At 38.8% G+C, this 16,598-nt stretch overlaps 2 protein-coding genes across 4 annotated transcripts in view; both read left to right on the forward strand.

The window, feature by feature from the left end:
• The first annotated feature begins 2,631 nt into the window (after positions 1 to 2,631).
• On the forward strand, positions 2,632 to 9,639 carry si:ch211-262h13.5 (uncharacterized protein LOC571127 homolog). Of its 2 annotated transcripts, XM_061738663.1 has the most exons (8): positions 2,632 to 2,892; positions 3,512 to 3,622; positions 4,940 to 5,027; positions 5,619 to 5,785; positions 6,253 to 6,360; positions 7,005 to 7,091; positions 9,045 to 9,208; positions 9,293 to 9,639. In XM_061738663.1, the coding sequence occupies exons 1-8, from the start codon at positions 2,665 to 2,667 to the stop codon at positions 9,549 to 9,551; spliced, it is 1,212 nt and encodes a 403-aa protein (XP_061594647.1). In that variant the 5' UTR covers positions 2,632 to 2,664; the 3' UTR covers positions 9,552 to 9,639. The 2 variants fall into 2 exon arrangements, with proteins under 2 accessions (XP_061594647.1, XP_061594645.1); XM_061738661.1 differs by having other exon boundaries at positions 9,045 to 9,639.
• A 3,435-nt stretch (positions 9,640 to 13,074) lies between these two features.
• The window catches only part of LOC133458599 (G-protein-signaling modulator 2-like), a 29,663-nt gene continuing 26,139 nt past the window's right edge, over positions 13,075 to 16,598 (forward strand). Inside the window, exon 1 of one of the 2 annotated variants that reach the window (XM_061738665.1) lies at positions 13,075 to 13,232. The gene's annotated coding sequence lies outside the window, so the exon portion shown is untranslated. The remainder of the gene's footprint in view (positions 13,233 to 16,598) is intronic. The other variant, XM_061738666.1, reaches the window with a different exon arrangement.

Raw genomic sequence — 16,598 nt, forward strand, 5'->3', positions numbered from 1 at the left:
TCCTTCTTCCCTATGCATTTTTGCTTTCTTTTGAGGAGTCCTTTCTGCAATGTCAGAGTCACCTCTCTCCCAAAAAGTTTCTGAGATTCAGTTCAGAACTCCATTACTGATCACTTTAAAACAGTTTTTGCTCTGCTGGATTCTTCAGTTTAGTAGTGTGAGTCCCACGGGTTGAAAATGCAAAAAGAAATGTATAATTTCACCTCTTGGTATCATATGTCACTCTTATCTTTTGAATCTTGTGGTGTGTACACTAGAAGCAGTAAAATAATCCCCCAGTATGATTGAACCTCCACCTTGTTTTTCTGTAGGTATTATTATCCTATAAAGTGATGCACTACTTTCACAAAAGAATGCGACTTTGGTTTCTTATGTCTATAGAATACACCAGAAAGTCTCAGCCTTTGAATTTGCTCAGATATTTGTTGGTTCCATGTGCAACACGTGCCATTACATGGCTGTAGCTTCTGTTCAGATTATACCAATTCAGTTTGAGGCCATTAAAGGAAGGGTAAATCATTGCTGTTGGTATTGGACACAAAATATCCAAACACAGAACTATCTTCTCCCATCTCATCCATCTAAAAAACAGATGGTTGAATATATTTGCAGAATGTGACAAAAATGTTTTTGATTAGAAATTGCTAATAAGATTTGGTGGTTCTCTTTTCCACAATCCAACTCTAACTTTTTTGCACCTGCTATTAAAAAGGTTTGAACATTCCTGATAACAGAAGAAACTGGTAAAACAAGGTTTAATTGTCTTTGGCCTTGAGCATTATCATTATTATTCTTAGTCAGATTACCTTATCCAAATATAAAACAATCAGTATCTTTTATACGTACACATACACAATACATTGACTAGTCAAGGTCCAGTAAACAGCGAATTCAGCAGAGCAGAGAGTCCAATTTGTTTTTAATTTTGTTTGAGGAACAAATTTTCAGTTTATCATATGAGGGCCAATAAGAATGATTCATTTAGACTTTGCATTTATATTTGTCGGTACTGTAGCTGTAATATAAAATCAGGTTGTTGTTTTTTTCCAGGTTCGTTTTTTTTTTTTTTTAAGGTTTATTTGCACATCTGAAGCCATTTAAAATCGTGTGCTTGCTCTAAATTTAAGGCAGAAAATAACTGAGCAGCAGAACTGAACCTTACATACTCCCCCTTTCCCTGCCCCCCTTTCCCTGGGTTCATCCTTTCCAAGCTCTAACCATCATTCCTCTCTCTCTTTTACTATCTCTTTTTTACCTCTTTTCCACAGGAGGGGTTCTTCCAGGCTCAGAGCTGACACCAGCCCTCAACATATACCTCCACCACCATATATGTTTACATTACTGCTAGTTAACATCAAATTAATTCTCACATCTTACTGTTTTGCACACGAATGTGTAATCCACCGAGCCGAATCGTTCAAGTGAACATTCTGTGACTGCATTTTGTATTTTTATATATATAGTGCATCCAATCCCTGATTATGCATCTTTTCTAAAGCTGCAGTTTCCATAGTAGTAAAAGTAATCTCAAGATGTTTCAGCAGCAGCGATGGCTCCATACAATGCAAAAGTGCATGCACAGCAGATACATACATGTTGAGTCACTGCACAATCGCTGTACAAGGTCTTTTTAGTTTAAAAAAGAAAAAAGGTGGAGGTGTGAGGGGGAGGGGGTGTTCGTGGATCAGCCAGGGTAACAGACTCCAAGTCAAATCGCCTAATGTTCATTATTTCAACAGGAAAAACTGAAGTTATACTGCGATGTGCTTCTGTACAGACCAAGACAGCGGGTGTGCGTGCATATGTATGTGTGTGTGTGTGTGTGCGTTTGCCATTATGCACGGAAATGCAGTTAACGACATTAATCAATTTTGTCATGACCAGTGGAACCAATCTGACTGCTCTAAAAGTGTGAACCCCCGCGGCCTGGCTCGCTGGTCAGTCCCTCAAACCCAAAGCAGTGATAGCAATAAGAGCGATGCATACCCTACACCACATTCAAAATTAAACCGAGCTAAATCAAAGAACCCTGCTGAAGGAAAAAAATAAATACTGTTGCTCATTTACATGCTGATTTAAATTCAGTCAAATGAAGGCCTACTGAGGTGTTTTCTGTCTCAGTTTTACAGAAAAAACAGGAGCTTGGTGTCACAACCAGTTAAGACATGAGCAGAACTCATTCTCTGAGTTATTAACTGGGCACCAGTGAATCATTAACCCAGTTCTGCCAGATGGATCAACAGCCTTCTGCTCAGTCCGGCACACCAGATGCACAGTGACTCCTACTGTTGAAAAATTGCATTACAGCCACAAAAGCTGGATCAACTGTTTGAACCATCTCCAGTATTGACTGAAGAGTGCTGAAGTCTCTAATACGCTTGAAAACCCAATATATCCCACAGATCCTGATCTCCCACGCTCACAATGAATCAGTGCGAATGCTCCAGCATCAAACCATGAGCAGTGTTCATGGGAGTGACTGAACTCGTGACACTTCCATTGACAATATCAGCCTCTAAGTAAACTTTGTCCTTGGCATTATTTCAACATCCCTGTCTTGTTTTGATTCCAAAAGTCACTGCCTGATTTTAAAGCAAACATACGTGACCAAACGTCCCTTTAAAGCAGCTCTGTCGGTCAGTGCTTATCCATAACTTCGCCAACATGGACATTTGCACAGTCAGACTGCTGATACCTCTTTTATCCCTACACACTCTGCAAGTGTTTGGTGGGGATTTGGTTCTGATGCCCATTGAACTGTCTCCTATCCCCTGTAATGACAAGGCTGTGGAGAAGCTGTCTCGTCTGGCCGTCACTTACATCAACGAGGATCGAGCCGAGGGCTACAAGTTTGCCCTCAACCGCATCACTAATGTCCACCTGCATGCTCAGGTCAGTGCAGAGAAAAAAAGTAATGCTTTGTGGGAAAAGTAGCCCAAGCTTTGTAGTCTGTTTTTGGAACGGGTTATTTGTTCGCACGTAACTGGGGTGAGCAGCCAGTGTTTTGTGCTTTTGTTGTTTAACAGCGCGCAAAGGAAGAAAAAAAGAAAAGTACAGCTTCACCAGCCTTCCCATAAGTGATAAGATTTATGCCCTACTGTTAAAAAAATGAATGTGCACAGTTAAAACCTTTTAATCTCGAAGGATCTTCTCACATTGTTACAATGTGCTGACACTCAAATCACAGTAATAATTTTATGTTGTGAAATGAGAATCCATCCAGTTTCACGCCTCATGAAAGAAGGCCTTTAGGAGTGAAGTGACTGTTAATAAAGTCCGGGTCATTTCAGTGCAGCGCAGGTGGGACACTCCAAATCTATGAGCTCCAAGTGGCTTGACAGGAGGCTCCAATATTTTATAAGGTGTTATATGGAGTTAGAGAAGCTCTTATTTTCTGAATAACAATTCTCACGACATTTCCATCAAACTTAATCCTCGGTTTTCTATTCAGCTACTGGCAGCTCTGTTCAAACTTCCTCTGCTTGTCACGTGTTTGCTTTGTGAATGTCAGGGGCCTGCAGGCAACGTGTACTACCTGGACCTGGATGTCCTGGAAACCAAGTGTCACACACTCAGCCCCAAACCCTGGAAGCGCTGTGATGTCAGACCATTCATGGAAACAGTAGGACACACATGCACACGCACATGCATGCATGCACGCAAACTAAAACACGTGTTTGTACTGGTACTATTACTGCAAGGATCCTTACTTGAAATGCATGCTTCACGCACACAAAGGGAATTTAAAAAAAAAACATTCAAGCTTTTTTGCTAATTTTACTGATTTTATATGTTAATTGAGTTGTAAAAAGTCCATTTATATGGCTTCTCAGATAGCAAAAGATATTAAAGCAATGTTGAATTATGGTCAAAAAGGTACATTTTTGGTTAAGGTTGACGATTGATGGTGGATCAACATCAATCAATCATCCAATTTTAATGCCAATGATGAATCAATGTATTCTGTTTGTCGCAGACCAGGCTTCCACACGACTTCAACATGGATTCAATGTTTCTGCCTAACCATATTTTAACGTTGATTCACTCATAATTGCAATAAGGGTTAAGTGTTTACTCCATTCCACATTTATATTTGTGTTTGTTTTTTAAATGATACTTACAAAGGCAGACTCTCTATTGGTTTTTCCATGACCATGAGGTTCTGCAAAAATGGTAGTTGTTACAGTAGGCCTATATCTGAATGATCAGAAACTGTAACTTGGCTGATATCATTGACTTCTTCCAAAAATCCTTGAGAGCAGGTCAGATTTGTTGCACGAGAGGAGAGTCACGTCAATGCTACTTGCATTTCACTCACAGTGGAAGCGCAAGGCCCATGTAGCCTCACAAACAAGCGGGCAAAGCTTAAAAGCGTAGAAGAAAATAGCTTTGTGTAGACTTTCGCAACAAATCGCCAGAGCCAGTAGAGGGCGCTCTTGAGTAGAAAACGTGAGGTCGGAGTCCAGAAGTCAATGGCAAAGACAATGACAAATGCTTTTAGATTATGCCTTTCCGCACCACTGCAACCCATTTGGAAAATAGAGAGGGGAACAAAATTAATACGGCATCTATGTTTTTAGGAATGAGATTTAAAATACTTAAATTTTTAAGGGCTTAAGCCTATTTGGTCCATTCTCTGCAGGCTCTGCAGACTTCTGGACCTGAATTTTCTTAAAGGGAACCCTGGCTATTAAGACATGTAGGTCTTAAAAGATAAATGTTGGTATCAATTATAACAATGTGATATAAAAAACCTTTTTGATGTCTTCGTTTTTATAAAATTTGAAAATATAATTTAACTCGTAGGTCTGTAATGGAAAATTTTTGTTTACACCGCAATGCATTCTGGGTAGTGACGTCAGACGGTGGCACCTGGTTGTCAGCTGTTCAAGGCATTGATATTTATAACTGGTAATTATCTGGTCTTGGTCACTCTCAGCAAATTTCTGGAAACTGCAACACCACCATCCTGCACACGCCAGAGGGATTCTCCTACCTGTACAGCTACGACTGCGGTCTGGTGCCAGGTAATGTCACTTTACTCTGTATTATTCAACACTACTCCAGGACCGTGTCAATGTTTTCATATTTCCCCCCACTGTCCTGACTTACTTTGACAAATGTACATGACATGGCAGCTGTTTGCAGAGATTAAACTATTTAGTTGAAGTTGTTGCATGGGATTCATTCAAGTAAAACTTAAGTTTTCAGGAAAAAAACGGAAGACAAAGCAATTGCCTCTGGTTGCAAGAGAACAAGCACTTCAGTCTCCACACGCAGGTGTAACTAATAACATTAACTACGGATCACTGAAACAGCTAAATGTTGAGCCTTAATTAATATGTAATTACTTACACCTGTTTGTTTCCCCACTGTGGCAAGCCAGAATTAAGCTACAAGTTTCATTCTGATGTCAAAACATGTTTTTAACAAAATTCTCAGCCAGCACTTATCTCTGCATCATGCAAATCCAGAAAGATGCCTGTAATGGTTTTGTGTTAAATTTCATTGACTGCATTCTGATTAGAGTGCAATGGCTGCCAGTAGTTCATCAGTGGGTGGATTCAGACATTATCCTAAACCTTAAGTTCACTGCGTCTCCTCCCTGTGTCTCTCAGATCGACCAGAGAAGCTCCAGCAGACCTGTCCCACCTGCCCTCTCCTGCTCAACGCCGACAACCCAGAGGCCATGATTGCAGCTCAGATCACTCTAGCATCCTTTAAAATGCAGTCTACTCTGGCAGCTGGCTTTGGAGTGAAAAAGATCACCAGGGCTGCAGCACAGGTGACAACCGTGGTCAACACTGATGCAGGAAACAAGGCTCTGTGGCCAATTTCATTGCTCAACAATGCGTGGAATGTTGTTTTTATGTGGATATTGCACTCCAGATTAATCTCTGGGAGCACATGAGGACACGGCGGCATGTGTGCATGTTGGCACTTTTGGGCGCCAAATGAGAACTGTTATTGCTCAGCGATAGGTGCTGCAAGATTTAAAAGGATTACTGAAGATAATTCAGACCTTACTGTCTGATTCGACCTGTGGTGAGGCAGCGAAAGAGAAACTAAATATGTTGGTTCAAAGCTTGATATATAATGACGTCTTTTGCAAATGACAGTGCAGCTTTGGGCGTATAAAGGGGAAAAAAACAAGATTAGAGCCCAATAAAGGACATTACAGCACAGAACTGCTGCTGCTGCTTGTGTTGTGGCCAAATAAGTGCAATTTGCCATATAATTTTTATGTTACAGGAGGTGCCAGTAAAAGCCTTCTTTGTGGAGTACACAGTCCAAGAGTGTCCAGAGGGAATTACGGAGAGAGGGACCTGCCAGCGGCTGACGCTCGAGTCCGACACACAGGTACTCAGGCACAAATTGACTCTACATATTGATAATGCATTTAGTGGCTATTAGCTGCAATTGTACAGCTTAATGCAATCAAGTGTTTGGTTTTTTTTGTTGTTTTATAGGAAACAATGTTTTAAAAAAAATGCTTTAGTGTTCTGTCTTCCTCAAGTATTTGCCATACAAATCACGACAAGGATTTAGAAACCTCGCAATATAGTTCCAAAAAGGCATGATATGATTAAAATTGCGATGATACAAGAGCTGAAACAGCAAGAAATGTAACATCATGAACTTTCACAAAGTTATATTGTCGGTAGATCTCCGTGGATTGTACGGAGCATTCAATGGCATCTCCGTTGAGGGTTTGTAAAGATTTAATTGGTGTAAAACAGTTAAAAACAGGCTGACAATGCAACATAAAATGAATGATGTTGCAAAAACTCTGATAAAAATGTCCTACCTGCATCTAATCTACTGTCACTGGAGTTTTTTCCCTGGAAGTTCATGACCCATTATCTCATTTTAAAACTGATGCAACTAAAAAGAATCTGAGATTTTTGTTTTAATTTGACTCTGTGCCCTCTTGTTGTTGTTGCTGTTATTGATGATTAGAAATTCTTTAGTGAATGACAAAATGTTTGATCTTCTTCTGTCAGACTGCAGGTTTCTGTACAGGATCTGTGCACGGGGACATGAACCACCATCCTGATGTTCAGGTGTCCTGCGAGATGTTTAAAGTACAGGTACAGGATGCTGTTCAGAAGTACTTATCACTGTAACACAAAAAAAAAATAAAATAAAATATGTTTATAATCAACAAACAGAGAAAACAAACTGAAAATAAAATACAGGAATAAAAAATATCTATAAAGTTGCTGAATGCTTCAACATTTAGACCCCCTTTATAATGGTAATAATTTAGGACTACATAAAACTGTTTACATGTGAAACTGTTATTGTCCTCTGTCTCTATCAGTGCACCCTAGCAATACTTTAAAAGCAGCAGCAGAAATGTGAAGCTGCACAAAGGCAGTTTTACAGCTCAAAGGCCCCCCATAAGGCATGGAGGTTACATCGCTTTTATAACTCTGTCCCTGAGTTACTCTTGCGTAGTCACTCTCTTGTTTCATCGTTAGTTTAAATCTCGTATTTTCCTCTACCGTGATGTCCACTGATACCCCCATGAGCCAGTTTCATCCCTTTTGATGAATGATGTAGTGCCATAACAGGATACACAGTTGATGTAAGAGACGATTGAGACAGGAGTCCAAAGTTACTTTGGATGTATTTTGGCAACAGTAGACACAGAAGACCATCACCACTTTCTCATAAAGATAACGATAATAATAAAGACACGCTGGTGATCTTCTCTCTGTTTCACCTCTGGCTGTACATTCCCAGTGATCCCACTAAAGTGCAATCTTGCGTTCCTGATATGTGCTTTCAGAAAGTATTACCGTCTTGCGCAATCTGGAGGCCGTCCCACGAATAAAAGCGATGAATGATGTGATGAATAAAAACCAGTAAAAAAAGTGACGTTTCTACCTGGTTGTTCCCATCGCACACAGCGGTCCTGGCTTCAGTTTGGTCATGGCTGCTGGCGTTTGGAGGGGGACGGGGGTGATGACCACAGCAACTGGGTTTGTCAAATAGCTCGTGCCCCAAAGTCAAATGACTAAGTTGAAAATGCAGCCAGACCAGCTGGTATCTCTGACCACTGTGGTTCAAAAGTTAATTAATTTTTTTTATTTTTTTTTGTTCAAGCATGTTCAGGTGGACTGCCAGACTGCCTCTCTGTGCCATTAACACAGCGCAGCAGGGCAATATCAAGATGCTACAGGGTCAGAATAAACTGGATGTGTCAACGGGACCCATATGAGCATTTTCTAAAAGAAAATAATGAAGCTGAAAAATATATTTTAATATGAAAAAAATCTCCCTTGTGTTGCTTTTAAAAATCATTAATCTACAATAATGCATGTATATACGGAAGTGAGCACAAAACAAGACCTTAACATTTTACACTGCAGGGCTGTATGTTGGCAATATAATGTAATATATATATATATATAAATATATATATATATATATATTTTTTTTTTTTTTTTTACTAAAGTAATGTGTAGAATGATTTAACTTTTAATGATGCCATGTTGTGCTTATATCTACAAATGTAAGTTCTGCTCATGCTTTTAAACACGTGGGACTTTTAAGAAATCTACTTCTACAGGACTGTCTCAGAAAATGTGAATATTGTGATTTTCTGTAATGCAATTACAAAAACAAAAATGTCATACATTCTGGATTCATTACAAATCAACTGAAATATTGAAAGCCTTTTATTATTTTAATATTGCTGATCATGGCTTACAGTTTAAGAAAACTCAAATATCCTATCTCAAAAAATTAGAATATTCTGGGAATCTTAATCTTAAACTGTAAGCCATAATCAGCAATATTAAAATAATAAAAGGCTTGCAATATTTCAGTTGATTTGTAATGAATCCAGAATGTATGACATTTTTGTTTTTTTAAATTGCATTACAGAAAATAAATAACTTTATCACAATATTCTAATTTTCTGAAACAGTCCTGTATACTATGATGTCCTTTTGCAGACAGTTTGTTGCACTGGGATATTGTGTGACAGGGACTGTCACATAAAGCCTGTGGATTGATGTTGTCTCTGTCTGCAGAATGTGGATGTCATCCAACCGTTGAAGCCGCAGGTTCACGACCTCCCTCAGCCCCCTGAGATGACAACCCTGTCACCCCCGTCACCCCCGTCTGAACGCCCAGATAAAGAGCTTCATCCCGTTCCTTCTGACCTGCCATTGCCCGTCGCTACTCAGCCTGCACCGTATGACCAAACAATTGCACCATCTTTACCCTCAGACCCCCCAGTTGTGGTTTACCCTCCCATGACTTTCGCCTCTTCTTCCAGTGAGTCAGATGAAGATCTAGTAAGAAGGAAAAACCACCGAGGTATCACAAGGCCTTTCGATTCCTCCTCTGAAGAAGTCGGAGGACCCGTGGCTCTGCGTCCGCCGTTTAACTTCCGCTACCAGAGGCGCGACCGCAAAAAACGACAAGCCTTGAAGGAGATGTCACCTTCTCACCACCCAGTATTCTTGACGGATTTCCCCAGTGGACCCTCTCCTTTCCGATCCTGTCCTGGTCCTGCTCGATATGCCACAGCGTGAGGAGTGTGGCTCGGATCAGAAACCCCTTTGCTCGTGTATGATTTACCCAGTGAGAACTTGGACCAATAAACTTCTCCATTCCCTGTCACTAGAGGCTCGTAATAATTTGTGTTAATGAGAGGAATGCTGGCTCTTTCTCTAGCCCCGAAGCAACCTGTGAGCTATGCAGTACCTGTTCTCCCAAAGCAGCTCAGACATGTACTCTGAATATTGAAAAAAATTCAATAAATCCTCTGAACTACTTACAGAAAGTAAGTTGGGTGTGTGTGTGTGTGTGTGTGTGTGTGTGTGTGTGTGTGTGTGTGTGTGTGTGTGTGTGATTACATATATTTCAATGGACAGCGCAAGAACAAGTACGGGGATGCCTTTCTGAGAGGAAATAATCTTCTGTACATCAGAACCCAGAAGAGGAAGGTCTAATGGAGATCATGTTTTCATTTTCCTAAACTGTGTGTGTATATATATATATATATATATATATATATATATATATATATATATATAGGTACGTATATGAATATTGAACAATTATAAAAATCTGGAATTTTCATGTTTATTTACCATTATTTGAGTGAATCAAAAATTAATTTGCAGCTATTTTTATGGTATAAGTATTTAAAGAACTCATATGTCTATGTAGAGCCTCATTAAGGTTCATAAAGGCATATGTTCCTTAAAACACAAAATACATGTGAGAAAGAATGTACATCCTCTTTCAGTTCAATGGTTTCATGTTTCAAGACATTAAAAAAAGATGGTTCTTGTCAGGTTTTAAAATCTCCTAAATACAGCTTTAGACGAACAAAAACACATGGCATATTAACATGTGTCATTAGTCAATGAATCTAAAATAGCCAAAATGCAGAAACGGTGAGTGAAATACGTATTTATTGCTTCCACACAAATAAAGATGCTAAGGAGCCACCAGATACTGCGTATTCAAGTTCCTGTCAGTCAGATCTTAAACAAACATTCAGGAGTTGAAACCACCCGAGGTTTATTATTAAAGGAGCATGAGGCTCCTTTTAAGAAATGAGACTCTCTAGCGCCACCCTTCGCCACGACGGCCGTCGGGGGTACTGCAGCCAACAGTGAAGCCGGCACGGGAGAACGGGGAGAACCCGCATGCGCCGTCATGTGACGTCACATCCGCAGCCCAGCGCGGGAAATTCCGGCCCGGAATTGCAGCACATTTTGCAGCACACAGCCTGTTCAAGGCAATGGAGAGACACACTAGAGGGCTCATTCTTTTGGGTTTGGAACGCTTCATCTGACATTATTACTAGAAAACTTAAAAACGTATACGAATTTTTTTTATAAATCCTGCCTCAATCCAGCCTCAAGCTCCTTTAAAAGGTGAAAAGTGTAAACTTTTATTAGGGACCAAAATTGCATGAAAAAAGCAGTTTTAAGTAAGATTGGAATAAAAATGTAGTCTGGTTATCTTAATATCAAGGGGTTTGGTTAATTTGATAACAAAGGGTATGGCATCCCTTCTCAGACTATCTTCTAGTCTCTGCAAAATGACACTAAAGACAAAAGGGAAGTGAAAACATTGCATTAGTAAGCTCGCAGCTCGCTAAAGTGGCCCTCTTTCAACAAAGCATGCACTATTAGGAGCACTGTGGCACAGAGGAGAAAGGAAAAGGAAATGTAAAAAGGCATGTTGAACTTGGCTGAGAAATACTCAGGAGGCTCTTTGATAATCAGGATCTCTACGCAGTTCAAATTTAAGAAGTCAGACGTTTGGACCCACTGAGAAATCCCTCAATTAAACAAAAATAAAAGCAATGACAAATTGAGAGAGAGCTGAGACATGAGATACAGCTGAGACAAAGGAATGCCAGCGGCGGTGATTCAAACAATATGTCTTCATTTAAGAGACAAGGTAGTATATAAGGACGACGAAGCTCATATTTAGCGAGGACAGGTGATGAAATAACCACTGGGAAAAAGAAAAAAAAAAGTCCTGACACTTTGTGTGCCATTCAGACTCATGGGAAAGACATGAACATGTGGTAGGAATGTGGTTTCCTGTGTTTGGGGGGGGGGGGGGGGGGGGGGGGGCAAAAATTAACAGACTTAAGAAGGGTGACTTCCTCCCATGTTAGCTGGAGGGAGTCAGTCTTTGTGACCTTTGTTATTTCTCTGTTATCTTTTGTGATCTGCTGACAAATTCCCAAAGCCACAGGAGGGACGTTGCATGTGAAAGAACCACTGATCTCCCCTTCCTTGCTTGAAGTGACTCCTGTTTCATGCAAATTGTCCCTGTTAATGATCCAACACTCACAGTAGTTGTATCCTGATTGTACCGAGATTAGTCTGCTGTCAGGGCATTCACACTGCCAGGTTTCACCAGAAGGGCCACTGAATACTGTTGAGAATTCGACTCTCAGCACAGCAATACATGTTTTTTTGAGATTTAGAAAGAATTTCGCCACAAGGTTCAATGTGGATTTTTTAAGGTTTTTAGATTTTTCTACAACTTGCCTTACTTCTATTGTTCTATGGAGGTAGATTTGTGGATTCATTATTCAATCAAAAAAAAGATTGCTTCAATCAAAAAATATATATAAAAAAAAGTAATTAACTTCAATCAAAAAAAATCAATCAATCAATCAAAGAAAAAAGTGTTTAAATGCAAACAAATATTTGGGACTCAAAAAATGCATTTGAACACTGTTTTTCTTTGATTGGAAATGTTTTCTTTGATAGAAGTGAAGTTTTTTTGTTTGAAGCAACTTTTGGGCAATATTATGGATAGGACATTTGTGTCTTTATCATTTAATCAAAAAAGAAGTTGCTTCAAAAAGAAAAAAATTGCATTACTTCAATCAAAAAAGTTGTTGCATTTTTTTGAGTCTCAAATATTTTTTTGCATTCAAACCCTTCTTTTCTTTGATTGAAATCGTTTTTTTGATTGAAGTGAATTTGTTTTTAATTGAAAATATATTTTTTGATTGAAGCAATCTTTTTTTTGATTGAATAATTAAGACACAAATCTACCTCCATATTGTTCTTGCCAGAAATTGAAATATTTTCAATGCTTTTATTGTGAAAAGGTTTGCAGGCTTTTACGTTTGTCATAGCTGTCGTCGATAATTTGCAGTTAATTTAAAGTAGAGTAGAAGTAGTTTATTCCAGATAAGTAAAAAAAAAAACTATTTAGGCATTTGAATTTATTTTCATTTATTATTCATTTATTTGTAATATTATTGCGTGCATACTTTTAGACATTCAGTAGGCCTACCTAAAAACTTTGAGCGGCAGAGGGCATAAGAGCTCTCCAAATGTAACTATTACCAGTAGTTTGCAGTTGCAGTGTGCCAAACATTGCCGCATACATCATGACTCATCTGGCTTTTTAACTTTTAACTTGCCTCCTCCCCTTCTGTAAACGAGACATTTAAAGCCTACAGTTTGTTCACTGCATAGGAGAAGCCCAAGATTACGAGCAGCCCGTGAAGGCAGCAGCAGCAGTATCCTAATTGGAGTTAGTTTTAGACTAGGAGGGGCTTCAATTTCTGCTTCCCGACACTTCACTGGTCGTTTTCCTTCCAGATGGGCGACTGTGTAGTAACACTACAGTAAACAACGAGTGGAGACTAGTGGATTTTTGCGAAAATATTTTGACTTTCGAGAGAGAAATGTTTGTGGCGCATTCGCGCTCTTCACTTTGAGGTAGGTGAAATGAGTTCTCTACAACTTTTCTCGCGTGTTTACTTTACCCCAGTTTCGTCCTCATGCTCGCTTACTCAAGAGAGAGACCCCATATTTATTTTGCTCTCTCAACTTTTCCTCTCAGGAGATAAAAAAAACATGTCCTCACGTCGGTATCGACCGTGAAGTCAGACAGGCAGCGTGTCACGGCATGTATGCGCTCAACTGAGTCATTTCCAGCTGTCTAAAGGCTGATTTATGGTTCTGCGTTACACCAACGCAGAGCCTACGGCGTAGGGTACGCGGCGATACGCATGGTACGTTGCGCGTCTCCGCGTACCTACGCCGTAGGCTACGGCGATGGCTCTGCGTCGATTTAACGCAAAACCATAATTGAGGTTTAAGATGTGACTTCCCAAACAGTCATCATCACTGCAAAGTCACTGTCATGAGACTGTCAGGAAAGGTTCCATGTGGATTTTTTAAGGTTCTTAGATTTTTCTACAACTTGCCTTACTTCTATTGTTCTATGGAGGTAGATTTGTGTCTTAATTATTCAATCAAAAAAAAGATTGCTTCAATCAAAAAAAAAATTAAAAAAAAAAATTCACTTCAATCAATAAATCAAAGAAAAAAAAGTGTTTAAATGCAAACAAATATTTGAGACTAAAAATGCATTTGAACACTCTTTTTCTTTGATTGGAAATGTTTTCTTTGATAGAAGTGAAGTTTTTTTTGTTTGAAGCAACTTTTTTGATTGAAGTAGTATTTTTTTGTGTTTGGGCCATATTATGGATAGGACATTTGTGTCTTTATCAAAAAAGAAGTTGCTTCAAAAAGAAAAACTTTTTCAATCAAAGAAAAAGTGTTTGAATGCAAAAAAATATTTGAGACCCAAAAAATTGCATTACTTCAATCAAAAAAGTTGTTCAAATGCATTTTTTTGAGTCTCAAATATTTTTTTGCATTCAAACACTTTTTTTCTTTGAAATTGTTTTTTTTTTTATTGAAAACAGTAAAAAAAAAAAAACAGTGATGATGACCAAACAGTCATCATCACTGCAAAGTCAATGTCAGGAGACTGGTCAGGAATAATGAGCCAAAAAACCTTCCTCTCATACCTGCATGCACACAATAGACACAATTTGACACTTTTTTTTCAGATAAATCTACCACATACTGTAGTTAATGTTTTTTGGGGGGGTTAAATGCCCTCATTTAGCAGTCAGCACACATGTGTCATACACTGTCCTAGTTCAGTTTTTCAGTCAAATTTTGCTTTGGGGCTGAGTTTAAACTCTTTAATGATGGTTTCTCATAAGCTTTCTGCAAAAGGAAAAATGATTATCACCTCAGAGAGCATAATCTAATTGAAGAGGGATTGGTTGGGTGTATTCATGTTGAACTAGTTAGGGTTAATTGTGCAGTATTAAGCCTTTTATTATGAGTATGTGTCTAATGACGTTCAGTGTCTTTGTGAGCAGAGGAGTTGTTTTTCTTGAGTATTTGTCCCCCCAACAGTTCTGCTCCTAAAGAATGCATTTCTTTTGATCAAATATTTGAAATGAAATGATGTAATTTGAATTAAAATCTATAGGTACAAGCAAAAGTAAAACCAGAGGGATTTACTTGAAGTAAGTAGTTTCATTATTGCATTGTGTAGAAAGTTCCTGTTTAAGTTTCTTTACTATTTCTTGCTTACTTCTACTTGATGAGACTTGTCCATATTTAACCAGAAAGATTGTTTGAATAAGTTGGCTTGAGATTTAAAGCCACCCTTTAGGCACTACGTAATGCATTGAACAAAAAATAAAACAATAAAATCAAGGAAGAAGAAAATAAAACAAACAAAAAATTGCAGCCACCTCAGACCAGGCCCTGACAAAACACAATACATAGACGGGTTAGACTTGTATTACATTCTCTCTTGGCGCAGACTATAATTACACACTTTGTGATTTGTAAGACCCTTATCCTGCAAAATAAGAGCTATTTTCCTGTGTTTTCTGGCAGCTAGACCAGCCTTGATTGTGTCCCATTTAGAAAGCGTAATACTTAAACTGTTCAGTACCGGATTCAATTACAGTATCTCATAAGTAATAACAGCTATATGAAACACAGTTTGAGATCTGTGAAAGCCTCATTCCATTTGTGAAAAAGCAAAAAAGCGGCATTTTCCTACATTATTGTCAGTTAGACCTCTCCAGACCACGTCCCAGTGGGAAACCACAACACTTCACAGTCAAACGAGGATTAAAATAGTCTCTTGGATGGTAAAAGATCAAGTAAACATAATTATTGATTTGTGTAACATTAAAAAACATAAAAAAATGCCAAAAAGTGCAATCTTGGTTTGACCATTTTAAGTATTGTGTATGTGTAGGAGTGACTATTAAAAACAATCAGGATGGCTGAAAAATTGCTAATAACACGTTTGATCATTATGTTTTTACTGGAAAACCGACGGCAGTTGTTCATGTGCTCCTTCTCCCCTGCATATTATTTTGGATGTATTTTATTGACATTGCATGCTTCATATTTCTGATTTGGTTGTATGTCTATCAAATGATGTCCAGACGGAGTTTCCTCTGCATCTGTGCATTGATTTCCCATCAGGAAAGCAGAGGAAGTCAGCAAATCTAGTCATTGGCCAATGACCATGTAGTGACTAATAAACTCTTTCAGAATAGCACAAAAGGCTAAATAAGTGCACGTCACTGCAACATTATGTGTACAATAGATTAAATGTAAAAACATGACGTTCACACAGTCTCAGAGTGAAAAGTGGGAATTTCCGCAGAAGTTTAAAACAGGTTTTTCGATCTCAGGGTTGCAATTTGGCACGCATAGCGTTAAACTGTTGTCTTCCAGTCACGAGTTGATGAGGGGAGGGTGGTGTGAAATTTTCTTGGCGCATTCTTCTCTGCACGGCAGGTAAATGTTGATAGAAAACAGAGACGCCCACAAGTGTTTGTGTTCCAGTCTGCTTAGCCTCAAATTAAAACTTCAGAGCATGTGACAGAGCACTGCAACCCAGTGCAAAATTAATGTCTTAATTACTGACATACATTTTTGTATATCTAGTAAAACCTAGTGGAAGATGAAGAATATCAATGGTATTGTTAATAACAGCACTGATGTCAACACATACAGTTTTAAAGATAATTCAAGTGTACATAAATGCTGATTTGGGTGCGTTCCCATATTAAGGTTCCCCTTTCTTTTTGCTCGTGGTTTGCCCGTGATTTTTACCATCACATACACGTGAAAGCTCGTGTCTCTCACCTCAGCTTCAGTTTCCAGAGATGTGGCAGCGGGATAGTGTGACAGCTCAATCCAGGTGTATTAGTGTTCAGTCTTCCCTGACAAATGTCACACATTGTTCTG

This window comes from Cololabis saira, chromosome 13, assembly GCF_033807715.1.
Source record: "Cololabis saira isolate AMF1-May2022 chromosome 13, fColSai1.1, whole genome shotgun sequence".
Lineage (NCBI taxonomy): Eukaryota > Metazoa > Chordata > Actinopteri > Beloniformes > Belonidae > Cololabis > Cololabis saira.

Excerpts from the sequence above, each read along its gene's own strand:
- si:ch211-262h13.5 (XM_061738661.1), top strand. The coding sequence starts at position 2,665 with ATGGACATTTGCACAGTCAGACTGCTGATACCTCTTTTATCCCTACAC. Across the intron at positions 2,893-3,511 it reads ATGTCCACCTGCATGCTCAG|GGGCCTGCAGGCAACGTGTA; the intron begins GTCAGTGCAGAG and ends TGTGAATGTCAG. Across the intron at positions 5,028-5,618 it reads CGACTGCGGTCTGGTGCCAG|ATCGACCAGAGAAGCTCCAG; the intron begins GTAATGTCACTT and ends TGTGTCTCTCAG.